Here is a 24369-nt window from a genome sequence, read left to right as displayed (position 1 = left end):
AACTAGAGTTCTTTGAAGGTAGTATCCTCCTTAGATCCCCTATCTTGGGTTGTATCGCCTGCTGCAAGTTCCCTCAGGAGCTGACTAGCAAGGTCTAAAAAGTTTTACATTCCCTTCTATAAGCCCTATTAGCGCATGTGTGAAGGTTTTGATCTCTCACTCATACCCTTTTACCTACACCTACTATATCACCATCATCTATGGATCAATGGAGGATACTACCTTCAGAGAATTCCATTTAGAAACAGGCGATTTTTCCCTTCTCCAAAAGCAAGTATCCTCCATATCTCCCCACTGTTGAAGACTACAAAACTAAAAATTACATCTGCTATAGATAGTACAAATGCAGGGAGGAGAATCAACTGAATATAATCAGAATATGAATCAAAAAAGCTCAAAAATTGAAGCATTAATACAAATGGCAACCATGTAACTGTACAAAAATCTTAAAACTCTTCCTCAATGTGGTAAACCCAGTAAATGCTGATTTACAGAAGAAATATCAAATCTGATGTTTAAGTTCTCAATTGTTCAAGCTGTGTTTTTACAAATATACAGAGTTTGTTGTTTTTTTATTTGTTTGGGTTTTATTTTTTTGCATTCCACTACACTCATCTCTACTTAAGTAAAAAAATTCTCAGTTTGAGACACACATACAATGCATTCTTAAATGCCAAATACAGCTACACACACTGAATTATTTTCATTACTTTCAGAGACTGTAAAAATCTCATTACTGAATAAAAACTACAACAAAAAAATCAATTTCAGAAGTATTTCTAGAAATTAAAAGGTAAAATGGGAAGCCATACACATAAAATATTAATCTGTATCAATACAGCTTCAATTAGCTGGATAGTTTTAAATGTTTTAATACAACCTTTAGAAGTCAAAGGACTTTAGTAACTTGAATCCCTTCTGTGAGATCAATGTCTCTCATCCTTGATACTTTTCAGTATTGTACTTTACAACTTCAAATAGCAAAGTACTTTGAATCTACACTGCAGTTTAACCTAATTCTAACAATTCTTAACAGAACTACCGTTAAGAATTACTGACTATAAGCACTTAAAAAATATTGCCAGAATACTAAATACAAAAGGAAAAATACTTATATATAATAAACCTGGTAAGCCAATTAAACAAACACTTGTGTTAAATTATTCTTATTCTCTCTCACAACTTCATCCATAGTACAGGTATTTTAAGCCACAACAGTGGAATTTCAGAGTTTGTAATTACTTCTTTTCAGGGGGCGGAAAAGATAAAAGAAGACTTCCACAGATCTACTAACCAATATATATGCTTGCCAACATCAGTAATGCTGGAGCAAAAGAGAACACTAGAGTATGAGAGTATTTATTACTACTAAATAGCTTATCAAAAGCATATGGTATTTGAGAAGTGAAATTTAAAAAGCACAGCAACAACATGGCAACTAAATATTTTAAATCAACATTCTGTTCTTTCAACTAAGACTTTCAACAGTGCTATGAGAATTTAGCAGATGTGCCAATAAAGAGAACAACCCAAATAAAACTTTGTGATATCATAAAAATCTCAAGTAAATACTGAAGATTTTATCAGTAAGAAAATAGATTACTGCAGCCTTAAGGCAATAAATTGCATTTCCCCTCCCCTTATACATGCACCAGTAGGACTCATTGAAGGGCAAAAGAAATAAAAAACAAAACAAACCAAACAAAAAAAAGAAACCAAAAAGCCAAAAAAAAAAAATCTTCTAGAACTTGCTAGCTGGTTCACTGCACAAAGACGAACACCCCAAGATGGAGTATCTAGGATGATACTTACCATGTAACAAATTATACCACTGTCGCATTATGTATTCTATGTGTGTATGGATGCACTATTAGTCAGCATAATAGTACACACCACGCTAGCAAACGCCTGGTTGGAGCCATAGGGCCGGATGACCAAAGGAATATCCAGGTAAGTGTCGATTCTCCAGCCTTCATAGCCACATTCTAGACATCTTACATAGTCCTTCAGTTTGCCTTGATACAGTTGATTTATAAGATCAGCCTGAAACAAACAGATATCCCACAGAACTTTAAACAAACAAAACAGAACATTCTTCCTGAACAGAACAATGGCTTTTTAAATTGTCTTGACTGCATAGCTACACATTTAGAATATGATTCTCCAACATCTACCTCCTGATCTCATTTTACCCTCCCCCACCACACCACAGAACACACTGAGCTTCTCAAACCACATTATATAAAGCTTCACAGTGTACTTGACAGTCATGTCTTAAAAGTGACTACTGAAGTTTGTGTTTTAAAACCAAGTCTGATATTGCAGACATTGTTAACAGACTGATTCTGCAGACCTTCCCTGTGTCTCCAAACAGGTGCAGAAAGATGAAGTATTTGTCAAGCTACAAAACTGAAAACTGGCCTCCCAAGTTGTCCATTATCAGAACATAGCACATGTTGTGAAGATATTCTTTTCTCCTTCATTAAAAGAGTGGGCTTGAGCTTCAAGAGCCCACAACATAGCCTAATAAATACTGACAGCAAGGAAGATATCATGGGAGTTACACAACCATTTTCTGCGCTTCAAATGAAGATTAAGTATCCAGAGTTCAGAATATTCCACTTTTAATTTGGAAGCAAAACATAAGCAACACTCTTGAAAGTTGTACATTACAGTAGCTTAACTACTGCGTCAAACAAGAAAACTGGCAACTACTGAAGACCCTCAATAACTTGGTATTTAAAACTCAGTTAACATTCTTGAAAATCATTCTTAAAAAACAAGCCACTGCACTAACTACTAAGAAGGAAAAAAATAACTGTTAACAGCTGAACCCAGGACACCCAACAAAACCCAAAAGCAATACCACACCACTGAATGAACGGAAGAAAGTTTTTTATACACTTACCTGTTCTGTTTGCTTCCATTTCTGCTCCAAAGCATCAAACATGACTCTACAAAGCTCCTGTACATCATGCTGCTGCCAAGCTGTCAGAATATGAAATTAATCTTAATTAAAACAAGAGACGTTAATACCCCAATACTAACCATAGTCTGAGAGTACTTCCTAAAAAGCTACCAATTTATTTAAGTCTGTTCCTATTATTCACTACATTATTCACTGTTAGGCCAGTGTTCAATTCCATGAGCAGCTGCCTGTTAAGTTGGAAAAACGACTGGCCAGCATGCTCACAAGTTTATGCATGAACAAGAATTACGTACATAAGCAAGAATATGTAAAAGATACAGAAATGCTAATATGCACTTTATGAAATAAACTGGTTCTGGCTCATTTCCCACTTTGTGTTTATTCTCTAAAACTCAATTTTCAGCTCCTTATTATCATGTGATTACTTCATGGAAAGATCAGCTGGTTATGGGGCAAAATTACACTATACAAGTGTAAAAAAAGACAAAAAGTGGTTGATTTTATGGAATTATCCATATTATCTTCTGCTTAAGGAAATGTGGATTTGACATTCATGATTCAAAACAGATGCAAGTTCCTCGAAGAGCTACTTCTTTAGGAAAAGAAAAAAAAAAAATCAACTGCAATGGTAGTTCAACGACAAAAATATAACGCTTTTTACCTGAACAGCCTAAAACTCACAGACATGATTTCTTTAAAAATCGAACACACACCAAAACAAAGTATTTTGTTTTCATTGAAAAAAGAGGATTCCCTTAATTATTGTCAATTATTCTGCTATTTTTCCCCATCAACAGTAAGTAGTTCAAGCCCGTAACAGGCAGGTGCTGAAGCAAATCACACAAGCTTAAGAGCTGCATATTACCCTCACTACTATCCCATCCAAAACTCCGTGTAACATCTGTTGTTTCAATTGCTCTTTTTTTGCTGGTTTGCAGTAAAACAAACAGTCTTTGAAGCTGGTAGGGGATACTCGTCACAGGATCCTCTTCAGATTCTTCAAATTCCCATCTATTCACAAGATATTTGATAATTAAAAATGCTTTGAAAATATTACTCAAAAAGGCATTTAAATCAGCATTTATTACATTTCAAGAGTTCGGGCAGATTAGAAGGTTAACTGCAGCTCTGTTTCTTGGGAAAAGTCAAATGAAATTGCTTTCCATTTGTACAGTAAATGACAATGCTTGTCTTTAAGTGCACTAATCTAACAAACAAATGAAAATAATTTTTAAGCTATTCACTGTACAAATCCAGACATGAACTGCACTTCAAACTTTACTTCAAGGTTTTCCAAATGGGAAAAATCCTTTAAAAAGCTTGTCTATGTCACAATCAGCAATGTTATCTTAGTCTTTTACTAAAAATATGAAAACTTTAAGCAGATATAAATTAGAAATCTACCTACTTTGTCCTCAAGGATGCTTTTCAGTATCCAAACAAAGAAATTTTGACAGGAGGAATTCAAAATATCTCCTACCAATACATACCAGCATAAATGTAAGAACAGTTTTTTTATTCTACATACTCACTTATATAATGCATTTCTAAATTCAGGAGTCATGAAAAGTGTTTGCAGAAGGCTGTTCAAGTAGCAAGTCATTGCTTGATTTACTAGCCCCACATAACCTAGAAACACAAGAAGAATGAGATGGAAATAACACAGAAAGATAGGATGTCACTTTAAGAGTTAAAACATTTGACAAGAAAACAATTCCATGAGAATTCTTATTTAAGAACTGCATCCGTTATTTATTGTTATTTACACTATAAAAATTGAGGGAAAATTACAATTGCTCATTTCTGAGAGGAATAAAGAGTAACAGTTTACACAACAAATAATTTCCTTGAATAACAGGAAGTTATTTTAGTGATGATGAATTATGTTTCACAATAATAACCACACTTCATGTTGACTACTGCACCAAAGGAAATGTAGATAACTATGTATTTTAATAGTTGATCTAAATATTTTATGGAAGAAATTAGAATTTGTTAAGAAACAGCTGTGTACTACCTTACTTACTGCCTGATGGCAACTAGAACTATCGTAGTTATAATGTAAATATAATTTGTATCTGCATTATACTATCATCTTAGAACTATAAATAAATTAAAAAAAATAAATCTCTAACATGCCCTCACACATGTACCTTCCAAAACCTCCCATAATAACGAATTAAAACAGCTAGTAAAGATCAGTACCATTTTTAGTAGCTGAAAAGGGAATTTACTTACATTCATCTTACTATAAATTTTTCTCCAAAATATGCAATATTAACAATAGTTGGTAAGTAAGCAGCATAGTGCAAGAAATTAAACATACGCATTTATATTGTGAAGCTCTCAGTATTAAAAAGAAAACAACAAAATAAGTCCTATACTAGTAATGAAAAAGCAGCTAACTACTCCATGTAAAAACACAGACACTTTCTGCGAAGAGACTGTGTATTTTATTTATTACCCTACTCCATACAGATCATCTTTTCACAGTATTAAATGAAAAAAAGGTAAGTGGCAGCTAAACTGTCTTATCTCTCAAAAAATTCTTCAATGTGCATGAACTAGTATGATACGAACATTGCCTTTGTGTCTGTTCAACAAAGCAGTATCAGGAGTTTTATTTCATCAGACTCGTTCCTGAGCTGTAAGTTGCTGTCTCCTCCTGCCCTCCACTGCACAACAAAGGCACCCAGCCAGCCTCCTGGGACCTGCCCTGGCACTTGCCCGAGAGGCAGAGCTACGCTTCCCTTCCAGAGGAAGTCTTTGCTTACTGTTGGGGAACCAGGCAGTGGAGGATGAACCTCTTTGGGAATCGTGGATCAGGCAGAGAAACTGCAACTGGGGGCTACAGTAGGAAGACTTCACTGTGTTAACACACAGACTGCAGAGATTTGGCAACGGCCCGTCTATAACTGAGTATCAAGTACTCATTAAGCTGTGAGTGAACACACAGCTTGAGGGGAGTACTTCTGGTAATACAATCCTGACTACTCAACTATGCTACAGCAGCAGATTAATACAGAAAAGGAGGGCCCCTGACAGAGAGTTTGAACTGCATGGTTCCAAATAAGAAAAGGATGGGATAGAGCACTTCGATTCCCAAAGTGACATGAGAATATCGTAGAAAACATGATTGAAAACATAGTACTGATGTGGATTTTTTTTAAGTAATTTGCAATTTATTTCAAAAATCTTGGTGCTGCTATTTCAAAATATGCTAAAATAATCACAAATCAGCATTGCCTTTATAATAGAACACTATACCTGTCTCCGATTTGCTCAGGACTGAAGAATAAGAATAGCTTTGACTGACATAGTCACTGGTACAGCCAACAGAGCCCTCTCTTGGAAGTGGGCCTATAAATCTATCTTGTGCACTGTCATCCGTTGTACCAGACTCCTCCTGAAAACATAAATACACTGGGTTTATGCAAAAATTAGACAAATTTTTACTGAAGCAACTACAAATTTTACCTTCTCTCACGGCTAAGAAATCAGTTTTGCTAAGCATATCACACAAATTTTACAAACTTGCAGATAAACAGTTGCTTGTGTAGCTTTCATTCTGCTCTTCCACATCTTAAACCTTGAGAAATCGTTCTTTGAATCAGGGGAAGCAAATGCCCTTTAGAATACTGTATAATCAAATACAGTACTATAATACATAAAACAAGCAAGTCTGCAATTCAGTATCTCCTACATCTCAAGTTTTCTGCACTGAAATACAGAATGAGATTTTTTTTTCAGATATAAAAATTACAATATTCTTTCAGAATCACATGCAAATTCTGATTTTGTGCACAATTATTTAAACATGGGTTTTTTTTCCCCTTTTATATAATTAAACCCGTAACAAAGGCTAAAGCTAAGTAGGCAGCATTTTGCTGACATGAGAGGTAATAGTAAATCTTAATATATCATTAGTCTATCAAATCCTTAAGTAAACTGCAGCTGTGTTTATCTTTCACTGCATCATGTATTTGAGAAACAGGAAATTTCAAGATTTTTTTTTAATGCCAGACAGTTGCTTGTAGCAATACTGACAACTCTTGTGTTTTTTTTCCCCTTAAGGGTAAATTTGAAAGAGGGTAACTGCTGTTGATAGAGGACTGCCGCTTCTGAGAATCCTGTCACAGTGACCTAATATTGCTTTGAAACACCCAGAGGAAAAGGATTAGGTGTATGATTAAACCTGTAATGTTAAGACATCTCTAAACATGTCAAAGATTAATTAATTATATAACCCTAGAACATTACTCACAGCAAGCATTACGTAAATATTTGACAAGCATGAATAAGAAGTTACAGAAAATCATTACTAATGGAACTGGGCCTACTCGGGAGAAACCTAGAAGCATAAAATAGTAGTCTAAAAGTCTGTTGAGAAGGCTCCTGAAGACCCTTTTTTACAGCCCAATTTTATTTCATTTTCTGAGCTCACAAGAGCAATTCACAGAACATATATCTCTCCCCACCCCCCTCGCAACAGTACAGCTTACACAACAATTTGACTTACCGGCATTATATGAGGCTGCTCACCATCTTTTTCTGTCAAATGCAGAAAGTTCTTCTTCCCTGGCTCAAAACCAGCATCAAGAACAGTTTTTTCACTGTTTTGATCTAGTGGAGCCTGCTAAAAAAAAAAAAGGAGCAAACAAAGCTTCTTTTTTAAGAGATCTAAAACACACAGATTCTGTACAAGTACAGCGCTTTAAATAGCTTTTGACACACTAAGATGAAATGAAAATAACTAACTACCCATTATAAATATAGCCATCATTAATACTGAAAGAACTTGGGAACAGTTTAACAAATGGTATAAATTAGGTATTACGATATAGTGTCATCCTCAGAAATTGGTTTACCTACTCAGGAGTTAAGACACTGGTCTGCAAGTTTCTTGTAGAACGTCAGTAACATCTAATGTCCTATACAGCTTGCATACACTTTATTTTTAAACAACAGAAATATACTTTCAGCAAGCATAAACATGACCTGAAATAAAGATCTATTTCTTAAGAATCTTACAAAGTTTTCTAGGTGTATCTATAGAAATCGTATTAACTAAAACCAACACCAATTCACAATAAAGCACAGGTGTGATACTAATCATATTTTTTGTATATAATAAATTAAAATGGGTACAAAACATTGAAAGTCACTACACAATAAAACATTTCTCAAACAAGACCACAGGAAACATCTGAATGACCATATTAGTTTCTTTTGTTTAATGATTAAACACATATCAATTAAGAGCACACTTTGAAACTAAAATGCAGATATAACACAATAAAATTCACCCAAATCAAAATACTGGCGTTTGTCTCATGCACCTACTACAAATTTTTATGGGACTTCAATGAGAACAGATTTTTACAGGAATTAAACGAGCACTAAGCAATACAGGTAGCACCTTTCTCTAATGTGAAGATTCAAATGTTTGCTTTCAAGAGAAAATAAAAAGCACTTTTGCCATACCGTATCATTTACACCGTCTCCAATCCCCCACATTAAATCAAAAGTTCCATTCACATAGCCCACTTTTAAAGCCACATCTTCAAACAGCCTTTTAAGTGGTGTGGAAGCTGGCACGTTCAATGTAACACGCTCATTCACTGTCTTGGAATTTGTGGTATCTTGTATTATACACAGTACCCTGGGTTCCTCAGCTGCACTTTCCACCTGAAATGACAGCAGGCACCAATTCATGAGTAAAGTAAACACATTTTGGACTTTAGTTGAAAAATCAAAACAAGACTTCACCTACAAAATGCAGTATACTTTTAGAACCTGAAGATCCTAAATCTGGAGTTTTATTTTTCAAAGCAAGCATAAGAAAATTAGAACCTTCCGATTTTGGAAAACACATGTAAAAACAAGCTCTGTTTTTAAAGAAGGAATTTGTATGGGTGGATCACTTTGTAGAGAGATAAACTGCTCAAGTTCTGCATAGAATTTCAGCCAGTAAGCAGACAGAAAACTGCTTCACAGGAGGAAGAGGCTTTCACATCATCACTTCAGGCTCGTATTTTGCTTTGACATGATCATAAATCCTGCTGAGGTAGAAGTTCACCTTTTGTGATTTTTAGGAAAGCAAACCAGATCTGCAAGCTTCCAAATAATCTTGGAAGCTGACCATTAAACAAATAGCAACCAAGCCACCAACTTTCTTCTACTAAATCCACTGCTGCATGAATCACAGGAGAAATTCTTCTGCCTGAACAAAGAAAATTAATGTTGCCAAATGGCTACTAGACAAAATAAAGTGATTTTAAACAGCAATTTCAATATACCTCAAATACCAAAAAAAAAAGTCACAATCTTGAATGAAGGTAGCAATGATTAGTACTAAAATTTTATGGACCCAGGTAACTCAAGAAAATTACATTTTCCCAACACCTTCCAAAACTGGAAACCCAGGAAGACAAAGATGTCAGCACAAACAATTAATTCTCGCAATTATCCAAAGCTGTAGAACAGTAAGGAATAACTAAATACAGGTCACACATGAAAGTATCAGGTCAATAAAAGGAAGTATTAGTCCCCAGGGACTTGGCCTTTTCGACTTGCAACACACAAAGCACCCAAATCTCAGTTCACAGTCAGAGAGCACATAATGTAGGCGGCCAAAAAAATACATGCAATATGCATGATTTTCAGTGGATAAAAACACTAAGAAACAGCAAGAACTGTGTTCACACTAAAACTGTAAGCCATGTCATAAGCATCTTCTGGAGAATAAAGAACTGCAAAGAATATCTAAACAACTTAAGCATCCCTTTATTTCTACACAACCAAACTCACAACAAAGATGACTACCACAGAAGTGGTATAGTACTTCATGAAAGCCTTTCCATCTCCATTGTATAAAAACATCCTAGCCAGTGCTGCATCTCTTCATTTTACAAGATTTCAAGATCAGCTGACAGTCCTCATACAACTATAAAATACAAAGCTAGGCAACTGCAGCTTCTACTCTGACCATCATCAGAAAAAAAAAAGTTGTCAGAGAAGGAAAAATAACACCCCTCCCAAGCTACATTATGTTAGTTTGCTTTAGACTGTGATTCTTCTTAAGACTTCGAAGTCCAGTTTCTGCTAGTTTATAAAATGTAACGTCCCGTGTAGAAATCTTCAGTAGCTGCATGCTCAGAAAGATTCAAGGCACCATTTCCAGCAAATCTGTAACACTGCATCTTCATACATTTAACCTCTACTAGAGAATTTTAGGCTTATGAACTACTTTCCAAGACAACAGACAAAATTATTCCTGAAACATTAACCACACATTAAGAAAACAAAACAAAAAACAAAAAAACAACAAACAACACAATTCAGAAGTCAATTTGACGTATTATTTCCTCACTTTCATCAACAGGGAGACAGAGAGCTTTACTTGAATAAACTACACTTAAATTTCACCAGTGATTATGTTTTCCTGCGTTCCTTGCTTTGTATTTCCCAGCTCAGCTTCATTTTTCAATTTTATTGAGTTTTTTTGGCTAAACAACAAGCACATAATTTTTTTCTTTCATTGTGTGGTTATAAAAGAGAAGATGAAGCTCACTCAGGGGTCTATTTTCTTGATTTTTCTGGAGAAGACAAGCAGCACCTAAACCCCTCATACGATCAACCTACACTTAGGACTCAGATCCCCCAGCAACAGTAGAGGTTTGCTTTGGTGGAAGCCCACCCTCCCACAGTGCGGAGAGATCAAAAGGCATTTGCTACTATTCATATAGCTTTGTCTAGCAAAATATGTAAGTTAACTCAGATGTCATTATTCTCACACTAATTTTGTACCGATCCTACAACTTGAGCTGCTACTGTATACAAACATGTCAGGAATAGAAGTTCTCAGAGACTCAATTCCTTGTTGTCCTACCGCCCTTACATAACCAGCACCTTAACTCCCCCCCTACCTCCTCTCTGCAGAAGGTACCTATAAGTTTAATTCCTCCTACTCACACTTTCTCCATCACCTTTGATAGTGAATCAGTGGTGATTTACATTGGAGTTGCTACAGAAATAATAAGACACACAATATCTGATGGAAGGAAGTAACATTAAGCAAACAAATTACAGAAGATTTGCTGGTTGGGTTGCTGGATGTTCTGTGTCAAACAAATCCTCTCTTCCTTGTTCACAGATGTAATTCTCACAGACTGAACTGGTTTAACTCAAGGTTAGTATAGCAAAGGGTATTAAGCCATCACTTGTGCTGCCACTGCTTCAAGCTGTTCATAGTAAAGAGATGAAGCAAAAATAACCTCATTCCAAGTCATGGCAAGTATTCACATATACCACCTGAACTATCAGACAACAATGCAAACATCTCCTTTGGGGCTACTTTACTATAAAAACAGCCTAAAAGGCAATACTGGTCAGTAATAGACCTTAAAATTATTTTGAGAGGCTGTTATCAAACTGAGCCCGCAAAGTCAACACAAAATTTAATATATCAGATTATGTAATGATTAACATTATGACAGCTACACAATTTTAATTAAAAGCCCACACACCAGCATAAAAGCGTGTAAACACATACTCAATTTGGAGCGTCTACTGTTAAGTCTGCATTTAAAACATACACAAGCTTTGTATTCAAAAACATGCTCATGCTACGAAATAACCAAAAGCTACACCATCATGCTGTTACTATGTATCTTGGTTATTTTATAAAGTTCATGTCATCTGTCTACCTGTGAAAATTTCTTCTTCATTTCAGCAAATATACTTTGTCTGCAACTCCAAAACATATCCTACAGTATATAAAAAAAAAATTAACAAGTCAATCCTTTAAAGTAGTAAACTGACTTTTTTTTCCATAGTCAGTTTTATAAGTAAAACAGTATTACCAAGTTTGAAACCACCATTTACAGAGTAACTTTTAAGGGAAAACCCTTCAAATATTCTAACAAGTGCCCATTATTTTAACATTTAAATTACCATAGGAGCAGTGTTACATACAAAGTTAAGTTGTAATACATGACAGACTACTTCATAGAGTAAAAAATGGGTAGATAAGAAAATGTAAACAACAATTCAAGATACAAATTCATACTAACAAATTCCTTCACTGTATTTGAAGAGCCCTCCAGACAGAGCTAAATATTTTACCTCAAATGGTTCAAGCACAAGATTAGCATAAAAATCATGTAGTTTATTATTGCACTTACATATTATGAAGCTATCCAGTTTTGAATGAAACTGTTTCTTCCTGCCTATTTCCTGCAGGAAGGTTTTTCTTAATATCAACTCATTATGAAGTATGCAGCTGAAGGTAAGCAAGAGACGAAGTTACTGACTTTTCTTACTCCTAATATTCCTAAAGAAAGCTTGCCTTAATACCTCTGTTGTACCTCAAAAACACAACCATAAACATTACCTGTATAAAACAGTTTTTCTGACTATGGACGAACATCAAATTAACTAGTTTCTGAATCTGAAGCATTGCACTTTTCCAGAAAGGAAAAACAGGAAGCGAGAATGAAGATGCTAATAACATCATTGCTGTTTCCCAAATTTCTTTAACTGCGCCCTCAGACAAAACTATCAGAACATAGACACTGACATAATCTTTACTGACGTGCCCTGTTTGCCCCACTAAATGACCTAAAAAAAAAGCCCAAATTAGACCACTGCATTTAACTTCTAAGCAGGATGACACATAAGGTGAGATTTCTTTCTTTGCGTTTCGGTTTTGGAAGTTTCAATGATCCCAGATTAGTAATTGTACCTATCAATTGGTTTTTTTACACACCAGTCTGCAATTTCAGATTTGACAGAGGTTTTAAGAATTAAAAGAAAAACACAAACAAACCAAGAAGACAAACCCGAAAACAACCACCACCACAACGTGAATGTTTTGCTGCTTATTAGTTTTACCTGCTCTCAACTGAAAGTTACATACATTTTGCTACAGTGACTTAAAGGTTATGAGAGTCCTGGAAGCATGATTTTGAAACTGCCGATTTATAATTTTATGATAGTCATCAAGTATATTGTCCTGTCTAAAGATTTAAGTCTTCCCATTTTCCTTGTAATCAATCAGTGCCTCCAAAGAGGCCTTACTTAATCCTGAATTCATTCTCTCCTGAGACAGACAAATTAAGTCCAGTATACACAGGGGTATGTGTAATTTTCAGATGTGTTATTTTACTCAGTGACTGCAGGAGGGTGGAAGGGAGGACAGGCTCCAGGCATCACCTTAACTGGGCAGAAACACTGACAGGTTGCTTCTTCTGTAAGAATTCTCTTGTCCTGTGTTCCCAGCTCTTGATTTCTCAATAAAAGATTGCTGGAAGATTTTCAAGAGTTATTTCACTCTAAGCAAATTCTGACTGGCAAGGCTGGTTTTCAATATTCCATGTAACACAAACAAATCAAACTTGTGCATGATACTGTTTATGTGATTCAGGAATTTTAGAAGTAACTAAGAGTCTTTAGCTGCTTTGACAAGACAAACTACACAATCACACAGACATGTCAATCTTAAATGCAGCATTCCCTACTTTTCAATTAAAGCAGTCACTCTACCACTCTATGAATACACTTTACAACAACCACCAGTTTAACTCTACAAGTTACAAAAAAAATCTCCTTTCACCACGGGTATTTATGCTTTAAAGTGCAATTAAGAGACTAAAGATCCCAATATAAATGAAATTTCACTCTGATAAAAATTACTCTGGAATTCACTAACTTAATTATTTATTACAACTCACAAAATAGTTGAGCATATTAACTATATAGTTCAAGGGTTTCAAACTGACATACACATGGTATTCACAGGTACATACAAAAATATCCTATTGCCTTTTCCTCAGAAGAGGTAAGAGCAACTAATCAGGTAGCAAGCACATCTGTTCTGTACCCGTGAGAAGTCCTCAAAGCCAGATGTTGTTACTTCACCATACCATGATATAGGTCACAGGCCACCAGCAGCTTAGTAAAGTAAGCTGCAGACCCTCAACTCCATAAGCATCTGAAAAAGCAAATGCAGACTGCTGCTTAAGGCTACAAGTTAGGAAATCATCCTATGATTATTTTACCACAGAAGTCTTCTTAAGCAATTTCAAATGTTAACCTTTTTAAAATATTGAAATATTGACACTTTCATCCCAAGTCTCTCAATCTTTTACACTCTTACCATTTCTAGAAAGGCAATGACAGACCTAAACCTGCATGTAGATTTCTGATTATGTGTTGAACCAGACTTGCAAAAGACTCTTTATAATACAAACATGCAATCAACACACAGGTCTGACCTAAGCAGACATTTGAGGGGGCCATTCTACACAGGCATTTACCAAATTTAACTTTCTAAAAAGTAATTTTCATCATTTTACATGAAAGATCTGCATGTCTATGTTCCACAGTTTAAAGCATATCATAGCATAAAGCCTATCAGGGACTGAAGGAATTCAAGCTGTAATTCGGTATACACTAACAAAGGAAGCATTGGTGTTAGTGCCGTCTGCAAGACTGAGACATTAGCTTTGACCATATACGTTCAACCATATTTGTTGAAAATAGAGGAACAAAAAAATAAGCGTTAATAGATCTGTCAAAACAACATTCAAATGCAGAACTGTAGTGCGTTTAAAACTGCATTTAAATGTGGCTTGTTATTTCTCAGTTCTAAATCAGTGAATTCACTGAAATCCTATAGCAGCATTTTACTAACCATATGAGGACAAACCACTACAAACATATTACATTCACATGATGCAAGATTCTCCCACGATTTTAACTCCTGCTTCAGTCCTTTCATAAAATTATTTTCAGAAATTTCAAGTGAAGTCTAAAGCCAAGTTCAAACTTCATGTTGATTCTACCCAATGTTTCCAAGTCACACTACTTCCAACAGCCAAAAATACGAACAGCATGAATCACAAGTAAAATCACAAGTTTCAGGTCAAGAGTCTGAATAAATGATGTGTGCGGTTTGACTGCTAAGTTAATGGCCTGTTGAGACTTAAACTGATCACCAGCAGAAAAGTTCCTACATGTCCACACCCTATAAATAATTCTCACAAAACACTGCAATAGAGAGGGAAGAAAATGGGATCAGCAGCAAATGGCAATGAGAGACATTATGCTTACATTCATAAAACTACTTGGATTACTAAGCCTATGACAGCAATTCTCAAGCTTCATGTGCCTTCAGCAATTTAAGACTACCATACAAGACGCACACAAGTGACTACTGCCTATCACATTACTGCTGGTCACACTTTGGGATGGACATTCCAAGTCTGTGTAACTGGGTGCACATTTCCAGCAACTACAAGTATAAAGCAGAATTCGGTAGCTTCAATCACAAAAAGTAGGCTGCATTTTTATCTTTTACTTCTGAAGAATCATTGAATAGAAGCATTCAGATATTAATTACAGTTCAAGTGAAGTTTGTTTCAACTCTCAGCCTATCCCTTCTAGAATTTGACATACTTTAAAAGAACAAAATTGATGCCTGAATGAGATATTTCCATTAGGACCACTGCAATTAAAAAATAATTATGATATCTTTATATCTGTCCATCATATTTGAAAAATCATGGCAGTCAGGTGAAGTTCCCGATGACTGGAAAAAGGGAAATATAACCCCCATTTTCAAGAAGGGGAAAATAGATGACCCAGGGAATAACAAACCAGTCAGTCTCACCTCTGTGCCTGGCAGGATCATGAAGCAGATTCTCCTGGAAGGCATGCTAAGGCACATGAAAAACAAGGTGTTTGGTAACAGCCAGCATGGCTTCACTAAGGGGAAATCCTGCCTGACCAATCTGGTGGCCTTCTATGAGGAGGCTACAAAACTGATGGACAGGGGTAGAGCAGTTGATGTCATCTACCTGGACTTGTGCAAAGCATTTGACACTGTCCCACAAGACATCCTTGTCTCTAAATTGGAGAGACATCTATTTGATGGACGGACCACTTGGTGGATAAAGAACTGCCTGGATGGCTGCACGCAAAGAGTTGTGATCAATGGCTCAATGTCCGGCTGGAGACCAGTAATGAGTGGTGTCCCTCAGGGATCGGTGTTGGGACTGATCTTGTTTAACATCTTTGTCACTGACATGGACAGCGGGACTGAGTGTGCCCTCAGCAAGCCTGCCAATGACACCAAGCTGTGAGGTTCGGTTGATACGCTGGAGGGAAGGAATGCCATCCAGAGGGACCCTGACACACTTGTGAGGTGGGCTGATGCCAACCTGATGAAGTTTAACCATGCCAAGTGCAAGGTCCCACACCTGGGTTGGAGCAATCCCAGGCACAGCTACAGGTTGGGCAGTGAAGAGATTCAGAGCAGCCCTCAGGAGAAGAACCTGGGGGTGTTGCTCAATGAGAAAATGAACATGAGCCAGCTTCAGTGTGCGCTCGCAGCCCAGAAAGCCAACCGTATCCTGGGCTGCATCAAAAGAAGCGTGACCAGCAGGTCTAAGGAGGTGATCCTGCCCCTCTACTCTGCTCTTGTGAGACCTCACCTGGAGTATTGTGTGCAGTTCTGGTTTCCTCAACATAAAAAGGACATGGAACTGTTGAAACAAATCCAAAGGAAGGCCACAAGGATGATCAGGGGGCTGAAGCACCTCCTGTATGAAGACAGGCTGAGAAAGTTGGGGTTGTTCAGCCTGGAAAAGAGAAGGCTGCGTGGAGACCTCACAGCAGTATCTGAAGGCAGCCTATAAGAATGCTGGGGAAAGACTCTTCATTAGGCTTTGTAGTGACAGGACAAGGGGTAATGGGTTCAAACTTAAACAGGGGAAGTTTAGATTGGATATAAGGAAGTTCTTTACTGTAAGGATGGTGAGGCACTGGAATGGGTTGCCCAGGGAAGCAGTGAATGCTCCATCCCTGGTGGTGTTCAAAGCCAGGCTGGACAGAGCCTTGGGTGACATGGGTTTAGTGTGAGGTGCCCCAGCCCATGGCAGGGGAGTTGGAACTAGATAATCTTAAGGTCCTTTCCAACCCTAACTATTCTATGATTCTATACAATTACACAAGCATACCTATGTATTCTGGCAGCTCAGCATGTAAGATTGATGAATTGACAGGTTACTAATAACACTTCACACATACACAGAGGTCTAAAAACTCTGAACATGGCAATGTTTCAGTTATACAAGCAGTTAACTCTTGAATAGCTGCAGCTGCTGCCAGAATTAGTTATCTTGCTCCACCTGGTTATTTCCACCCCAACACTGTCCCCTTTCTTGTGCTGGCACAAATGGTCATGCAACTACATGTTGAGAGGGCTCAGATACTTATCCCTTCTTAAAATTAATCATTTCTGGTTGTTTTTTCTGGGAGTTAGCTTTAACCTGAGCAGCCCTCCAGCTTCTCAACAGAATCCCCAATTCTCCTGGAAAAGGACGAAGTGATATAACAGTCCCTGCAGAGGAGGAGTATTTTAAAAGCATGTATTATATGGACTAGTACTTCAATTACTAACACCACCTTGGACATACTGCAACTTTCATTGGTTTCCTGAATGACTGAAATGACACCCTCCATCCTTATTATGAGTCTCTCTGTATGTCATTGCTGCTCAGAGGACAAGAGGATTAACCCCCTCTTCTACCTTGAATGGCCAAGAATCACACAATATATAATACCAGGCTGAAAGGGACCTTAAGGATCATCTGGTCCAATCATAAGAAGTGCAAGAAGTGTCATTACTGTGGCAATGCTATTGTTTTCACACTCATGCCATGCTCACTCCATTTTCCAGCCTGCTGTAGATGCAGGATAACTGCTCCAGACCATGAAAGAAGGCAAGGGCCATACGGGGTTCACTAATGGCCTAAGTGAACCCTAAAAATGTTGTCCTATAGTGGATGACCTAATGCAGAAAGGAGAAGAGGCACAAAATACAATTCTGGACCTCTGCGATCCTGCTCCTTTTGGAAAAAGGGGTACATGTTTTACTCTTTTCTCTGCCCCATGGAGATAACAGGTTCATCTGCTGTTTTCAAAGACCACCCCACCTCAGAAATGCTAACATTTTAATTTTAAAAAATTCACAGAAGTGTTTGACACCTCACTGAAATAGATTTGCATGCCAGCTGTTAACTGTCACTCCTGTATAATGCATACAAATCATTTTTATAAAAGGCTAATATTGCTAACTTTCTAAGTATGTCCAAAAATAACATTATGCCCAAGAAACAAAGAGTATGTTATGAGGCTAGCGTTTACCTTTCAGAGTCTGTTCCTGCTACTGTGGATTACTGGGTTATTTGTAAAAAGCATTTATAAAAGAATGACAACCAGAAAAAAAGTTCGTATAGGGCCAGAAATAAGTGCCTGTATTCAGGGTGTTCAAAAGACTACAGAAAATGACAGACACACTGGGAGAGCGTGTGTCTGGAAACAGCTGAACTAGGGATCAAAACATTTACTCTTCAGTTTTACAGAGGCTATTTTCCATCCAAGTTCTGTACTTCAAAAGACTTAAAATGTTTCTCTTTAGAAAGTTTTGAAGAGCCAGTCTTCTTACACCTATCTCCTAATGTTTTTTTAAATATGGTAAATTAAGGTGATTCAAGGTTAATGACTTCCTTTAAAAAAAAAAAAAAAAATTACTGTAGCAACTGTCAGTAATGAAGAGTACAAATATTTCCTGGTCATGCCTACAGATGACACAAGTAGTCTTAAGAGTTTCCTGTTATTAAATTAAGGGGTAACAAAGAACACAGTAGCAACAGATTGAGTTTTAAAATCTAAATAGTTTAAACGACCAGACATTTTGCGTATTTGACTCTTTCTTAAAGGTTGTAATTTCAACTGATGGTATTTTCTTTCACCCTATAACCCAGAATTGTTTAATTTCCAAGAGGTTTTGTAACCAGAGTATAATAATTGTGAGGATTAAATGAAGTTCGCTGTATTTGCAAACTATCTGCCAACCTCTAGACATTCATTACATTACAAACTTTATATTCAGATCGGAAACAGCCTCATCTTTATAGAGACTGCATCATCTCTCCCCACCTTCTTAATCGCCACGCTCCTTTTCTTAAAAAACCAAAACTAAACTTCTCACTTTTATATATAAACCTATAATCACATAATTTGTTTCCCATGGAGGGTGACAGAAGCAGCGGATGTGCTTTCACATTTGCCCACCGTTCCTTCAAGAATGGAACTACCATGAACTTTTTATAAACATTTATATATGCTGCTAATATTATAAAGGCCTTTCTGCCAGCCCAAGTTAGAAATGCAGTGTTCGCATAAACACAAATTAGAATCTGAACAAAAATTGAAAGTTTTCTCTTTTTGGACAATTTTGAAATGAAGGTTTACTTTAAACTGTCCACCTGCTGCTGGGGAAGGATAAAGAAAAGCTGAATAGCAACAACAGGACAAGAGGAGATGGCCTCAAGCTGCATCAGGGAGGTTTACACTGGATATTAAGGGGAGTCAGCAGGGATTCCTTGTGTAGTTCTCTAGCAGTGCTCCACAGAATGAATGATATAAGTTAGGAACCTAAGCACCCATGAAGCCTGGACATAAACTCTATCGCTACCACTACAGCAAAGGGCTCTAGGGAGAACACGGAACAAAAGCACAGTGCCACCACAGAAGGTATAGATACTACAAGGTATATACGAGGAAGGACACAGATAATTTTCCAATGTTAATTGATGAAAAAACTCTATTTAGTAAATACAGGTACCACTTTCAATTGTTATTTTTTTTTAATGCCTTCATTGTTACTGATCTCAACACAATACATACACAAATCAATAAACACACCTGCCTCAGTCCTTTAGCTCCTACAGTACTCCGCCAGACCTCTTCAAAAAATGGTATTTACACCTGTTTTCAGACCTGTGAAAACTTTTACAGTGTATCAAGTGTATCTTGCTCAGTATCTTTGTCAGTGACAGCGACAGTGGGATTGAGTGCGCCCTCAGCAAGTTTGTTGGTGACACCAAGCTGTGTGGTTCAGTTGATACACTGGAGGGAAGGAATGCCATCCAGAGGGACCTTGACACGCTTGTGAGGTGGGCTGATGCCAACCTGATGAAGTTTAACCATGCCAAGTGCAAGGTCCCACACCTGGGTTGGAGCAATCCCAGGCACAGCTACAGGTTGGGCAGAGAACAGATTCAGAGCAGCCCTCAGGAGAAGGACTTGGGGGTGTTGGTCCACAAGAAACTTAACATGAAGCTGGCAGTGTGCACTCACAGCCAAGAAAGCCAACCGTATCCTGGGCTGCATCAAAAAGAGCATGACCAGCAGGTCTAAGGAGGTGATCCTGCCCCTCTACTCTGCTCTCGCGAGACCTCACTTGGAGTACTGTGTGCAGTTCTGGTTTCCTCAACATAAAAAGGACATGGAACTGTTAGAACTAGTCCAGAGGAGGGCCACGAGGATGATCAGGGGACTGGAGCATCTCCTGTATGAAGACAGACTGAGAAAGTTGGGGCTGTTCAGTCTGGAGAAGAGAAGGCTGCGTGGAAACCTCATAGCAGCCTTCCAGTATCTGAAGGGGGCCTACAAGGATGCTGGGGAGGGACTCTTCATTAGGGACTGTAGTGATAGGACAAGGGGTAATGGGTTAAAACTTAAACAGGGGAAGTTTAGACTGGGTATAAGGAAGAAGTTTTTTACTGTGAGGGTGGTGAGGCACTGGAAGGGGCTACCCAGGGAAGTTGTGAATGCCCCATCCCTGGCAATGTTCAAGGCCAGGCTGGACAGAGCCTTGGGTGACATGGTTTAGTGTGAGTTGTCCAGGCCCATGGCAGGGCAGCTGGAACTTGATGATCTTAAGGTCCTTTCCAACCCTAACTATTCTATGATTCTAAGTATATTTCTCACACAGCTTCAAAACTATAGGGCATTCAACCACCCTATGCTTCCTCATTAAAAGGCTTTCATCACATGTGATTATTGAGAAGATACATGAAGCATCATAACTAGCTCTAACCTATTCATAGAACTGTCAATCTAAAAATAATCTGTTGTCATTTTTCAGACGCACTTAAAGTATCCTTGTGGTCACAATCTCAAAGATTAAAATGACTCAAGTGATTTTTACCAGTTTATCTTCATTTTTTTGATCATGGCCAACATGTTCTTTTTAGAAGTTATTTCATCTGTTAATGCTGTGATTTGCTCAGGGCAACCTGATTATATGTCAAGCACTGCAGCAAAAAAAGAAAATACTACACACTTCACAGTGGCTGAAGCCGTGACCAAGTTGGTTATACTTTTATTGGAAGTTTATAAAAAATTTCAGACTTCCTAGTATATTCAGTTATCAGTTCTTTAGTTACTACTGGCATTGGTTTTAGAGTATTTTGTTCAATAAAAATAGCAAAATGTTAAATAGGAGGCTCACCTGAAGGCATGCCATCTTAATTTGCAAAGGGACAGCACACAGAATATCAGCTTTAAGAGTTCACGAAAGAATTTAAAACTTTTTCAAACTGAATAAAAGGTTGAATGTGTACATGTAACTCAATCACTGAATTTTCTAGACACTTAACTCTCACTCAGCTTCTTCCATAAAATCCAATGTATTTTCAAATACAACAGAAAGAGTGGAGAGCTGTGACTGGATATACGAACATCTATACATATTTTAGGGTATTAAATCAACTGTAATGAAACAGAAAAAAGTTTAAAATAACACACTCCACATACACCACACCACCAAATTTAATTATGACAAGACTAAAACATGCAAGTCAAGGGTAACAGAAAGTCAAGGTATGGTCTATTTCAGTAAGTCTCTGCAAGTATCTTGTATTAATATCAAATCATTCAAACAGTAAAAGCAAGCTGGATAGTAATGATTTTCATCAGTATTTGTGCAGTGGGACAATTCATATTAAACCTATGATGCAAGGCCACATTGTCAAAATCCACAGAAAACAGGCTTTATTTAAAAATGGCAGCAAACAAAGAACTAGAAACCTGCTTAATGAAATTTTGAGTTCAAGAAAGAGTATAGAACATATCACTGACAGATCTTTAAAGTATTCTCTGCCTCCAGATAACTACTTCACAGCTTAAGAAAAAGTACAGTACTAGTCTGAAAAACAGTGTGATTTGGAAACATTAATCACCAGTGACCCACAAAACACAAGAGAAAACTGCACTTCTTGTTTGTGGTGATGTTCTAAATGTATTACTGAAGCAGAGTGTGAGTGTAAGGAGCGGCCTGGTGGAGGAGAGACATGATGTTATTTAGTTGTTTAATTATTCTACTGAATGATAACTTTAGCTAGCAGCATTTAAAGTACCAACTACTAGCATTTAAGGTAGCTGGTATCTCTTAGACAAAAACTTTACACCATATGATTTCAAGGTGCTATTAATTATTCTGATTATCTTATACAACAGATTAAATAGCCAGATGTACATACAAGTGGAACTAAACTGCAACTGAGAAGCCCGGTGGCTGAACGAAGCAGGGAAATATCTTACAGTCTACTCTCATGCCTCATTCACCAAACTAATTTACTGAATATCACTCAGAAAGAGCCTGTTTGCAAGGACCAAATAACTTGGTGGAAATCTGGGTGGATTTTCTGTTTGTTTCCTAGCTCTGATTTCCAGACTATCTTCTTGGTCAGTAAAGGAGTCAGTTTCTCTACTTGTCACAATCATTCCTTTATGTTCTACAACACAGCGCAAGAGAAGGCAAACAGGAAAAACTGATAAATAACACAAGCCGTAACCACTTGTAGAATCTTTTAATACATATGAATGAAAGAACAAGGACTCCATCAGCACTGAAGATAACAGCATCCCTTTACTAAACAGAATTGCAAAATATCTTAACCAGATTCCTGCTCTCCTAATGAAATTAGTGTGATACCCATCAAGAAATGTATTTTATTTGTTCAATGCGGAAGATTAAAATGGATTCATTAATGTAGTGATGAAAAGACTCACATTAGTTAGCTGAGAACTTGGAATATCATCTTTGATGTAATGGCAGCAAGTAGAAAGCATATATATTTATTCTGACAGGTGTAGTTTTGGATAGCTTATGCTGGAACATGCTGAGAAAGAATCTGCACAGCATTTATTTAGTTTGCGGCACAGACACTTCAAAAGCCTTCTGGCAGAACATACTTTTTGTACTCTGATCAATTCTGGGCAATATTCACTAAGTTCTGATGCATCCTGATTTTCAAGGAAAGTCTTAGTAAAGTTCACTTACGTTACCAGTAATCAAACACATTAATCTAACTTTCTCATCAACTGTGTTGATTAGACAACTCTGCTGCTTTGTATTTGGGGTAGATTTGCATAAAGTTTCATATCTACTTCTCTAAGAAACACAGCCATAGTGTTTTCTCTTCTAATAGCACCATTTTTTTCTTATTTTCATTATTATCTTACTTACACTATTCCCCTTCCCAGGGTTACTGGGTTTTACTAGACTAATGGGGAAACTGACACCTAACAACAAAACAGTTTTTAAAGAACATGCTTAGCTTTCACTAGCAGCATGCAGCAACGTCCTGTATGTTACTCAATGCCTTCTGGTTTTTTTCTGGATACAAAAGACAACTAAACGAGTAACTCATCTTTCAGATCAAGAAATTACAGGAACCGAGGACTGGAAGGGAAAGGAACATGGACCAGTTCACAATGAACGCCAGATCTAGTGAACAGGGATTCTCACTGCCCCAACCATAACAAATTACTGGGCAGACAATTACAGGAATGGCTGGGAAAACATTAGGCAGTGGTAGGGATGCAAGAACAAATTTACTCAATGCCTGTATAACCTGGGCAAAAATCTTAATATAAAAACAAAAACCAACACTGGGTATTAGAAACTGCTTTAATACATCTGTTCCAAATGAAAAAGAACTTTATGCCAAAGTTATGAACAAGAGAAAATAATGAGGCCCTGATTATCTCTACTGCACGGCTGCAGCTGAACCTATGTAACATTTGAAAGAAAAGTTTTCATGAAACTAATAAAAGATTCTCTAAGTACAGCAATGAAACTACTAGTATTTTGTATTCATTAAAACATGCTATTACTCTTTACAAAAGTTAATGAAAAAAATCCACACAATATACTTTAAAAAACTGCAATCTGAGCTCCTGTCAGCATAGATATGTATACATACAAACACAAACCGAAGACTTGTAAACAACATAATACCTATGTTTCTCTTCTTAAAACACAGAGGCTGATGATGTTACAAGCATCTCCTACTACAATATCTACCATGCATCATGTGAACTTGTCGACAAGAACCAAATTCCTTTTCCCATCTGCTCTTTTAGATGAGTAGTCATTCCCCAGATCAGCCTGAAGCAACAGTATTGCACTTCTTGCTCCTTTACACTGGAATTCAAATGAAAAACTCAGCTGCGTACTCATTTTTAACAGACATTGGTTTACACCCCGGTTTAGTCTTTGAGACAGCACAAGACTGGGAGCT

General features: G+C 37.1%; 1 protein-coding gene across 4 annotated transcripts in view; it reads right to left on the bottom strand.

Moving 5' to 3' along the window:
• Window positions 1-24369, bottom strand: part of USP47 (ubiquitin specific peptidase 47) — a 56073-nt gene that overhangs the window by 29187 nt on the left and 2517 nt on the right. For 2 of the 4 annotated variants that reach the window (XM_057418308.1, XM_057418306.1), the window contains exons 2-9: window positions 11638-11697; window positions 8414-8617; window positions 7449-7565; window positions 6197-6335; window positions 4462-4558; window positions 3795-3940; window positions 2909-2988; window positions 1894-2043 (exon numbers count right to left, since the gene is read on the bottom strand). In XM_057418308.1, the coding sequence (XP_057274291.1) occupies window positions 1894-2043; window positions 2909-2988; window positions 3795-3940; window positions 4462-4558; window positions 6197-6335; window positions 7449-7565; window positions 8414-8617; window positions 11638-11697 (993 nt within the window). The remainder of the gene's footprint in view (window positions 1-1893; window positions 2044-2908; window positions 2989-3794; window positions 3941-4461; window positions 4559-6196; window positions 6336-7448; window positions 7566-8413; window positions 8618-11637; window positions 11698-24369) is intronic. The other 2 variants (XM_057418307.1, XM_057418309.1) reach the window with 2 other exon arrangements.

This window comes from Pezoporus wallicus, unplaced genomic scaffold (genome assembly GCF_028554395.1).
Source record: "Pezoporus wallicus isolate ANWC-B61680 ecotype Strahan unplaced genomic scaffold, APGP_CSIRO_Pwel_v1 contig_2025, whole genome shotgun sequence".
Classification (NCBI taxonomy): domain Eukaryota; kingdom Metazoa; phylum Chordata; class Aves; order Psittaciformes; family Psittacidae; genus Pezoporus; species Pezoporus wallicus.
The sequence above is the reverse complement of the archived record's forward strand: the minus strand, read 5'-3'. Positions and strand labels throughout refer to the sequence as shown.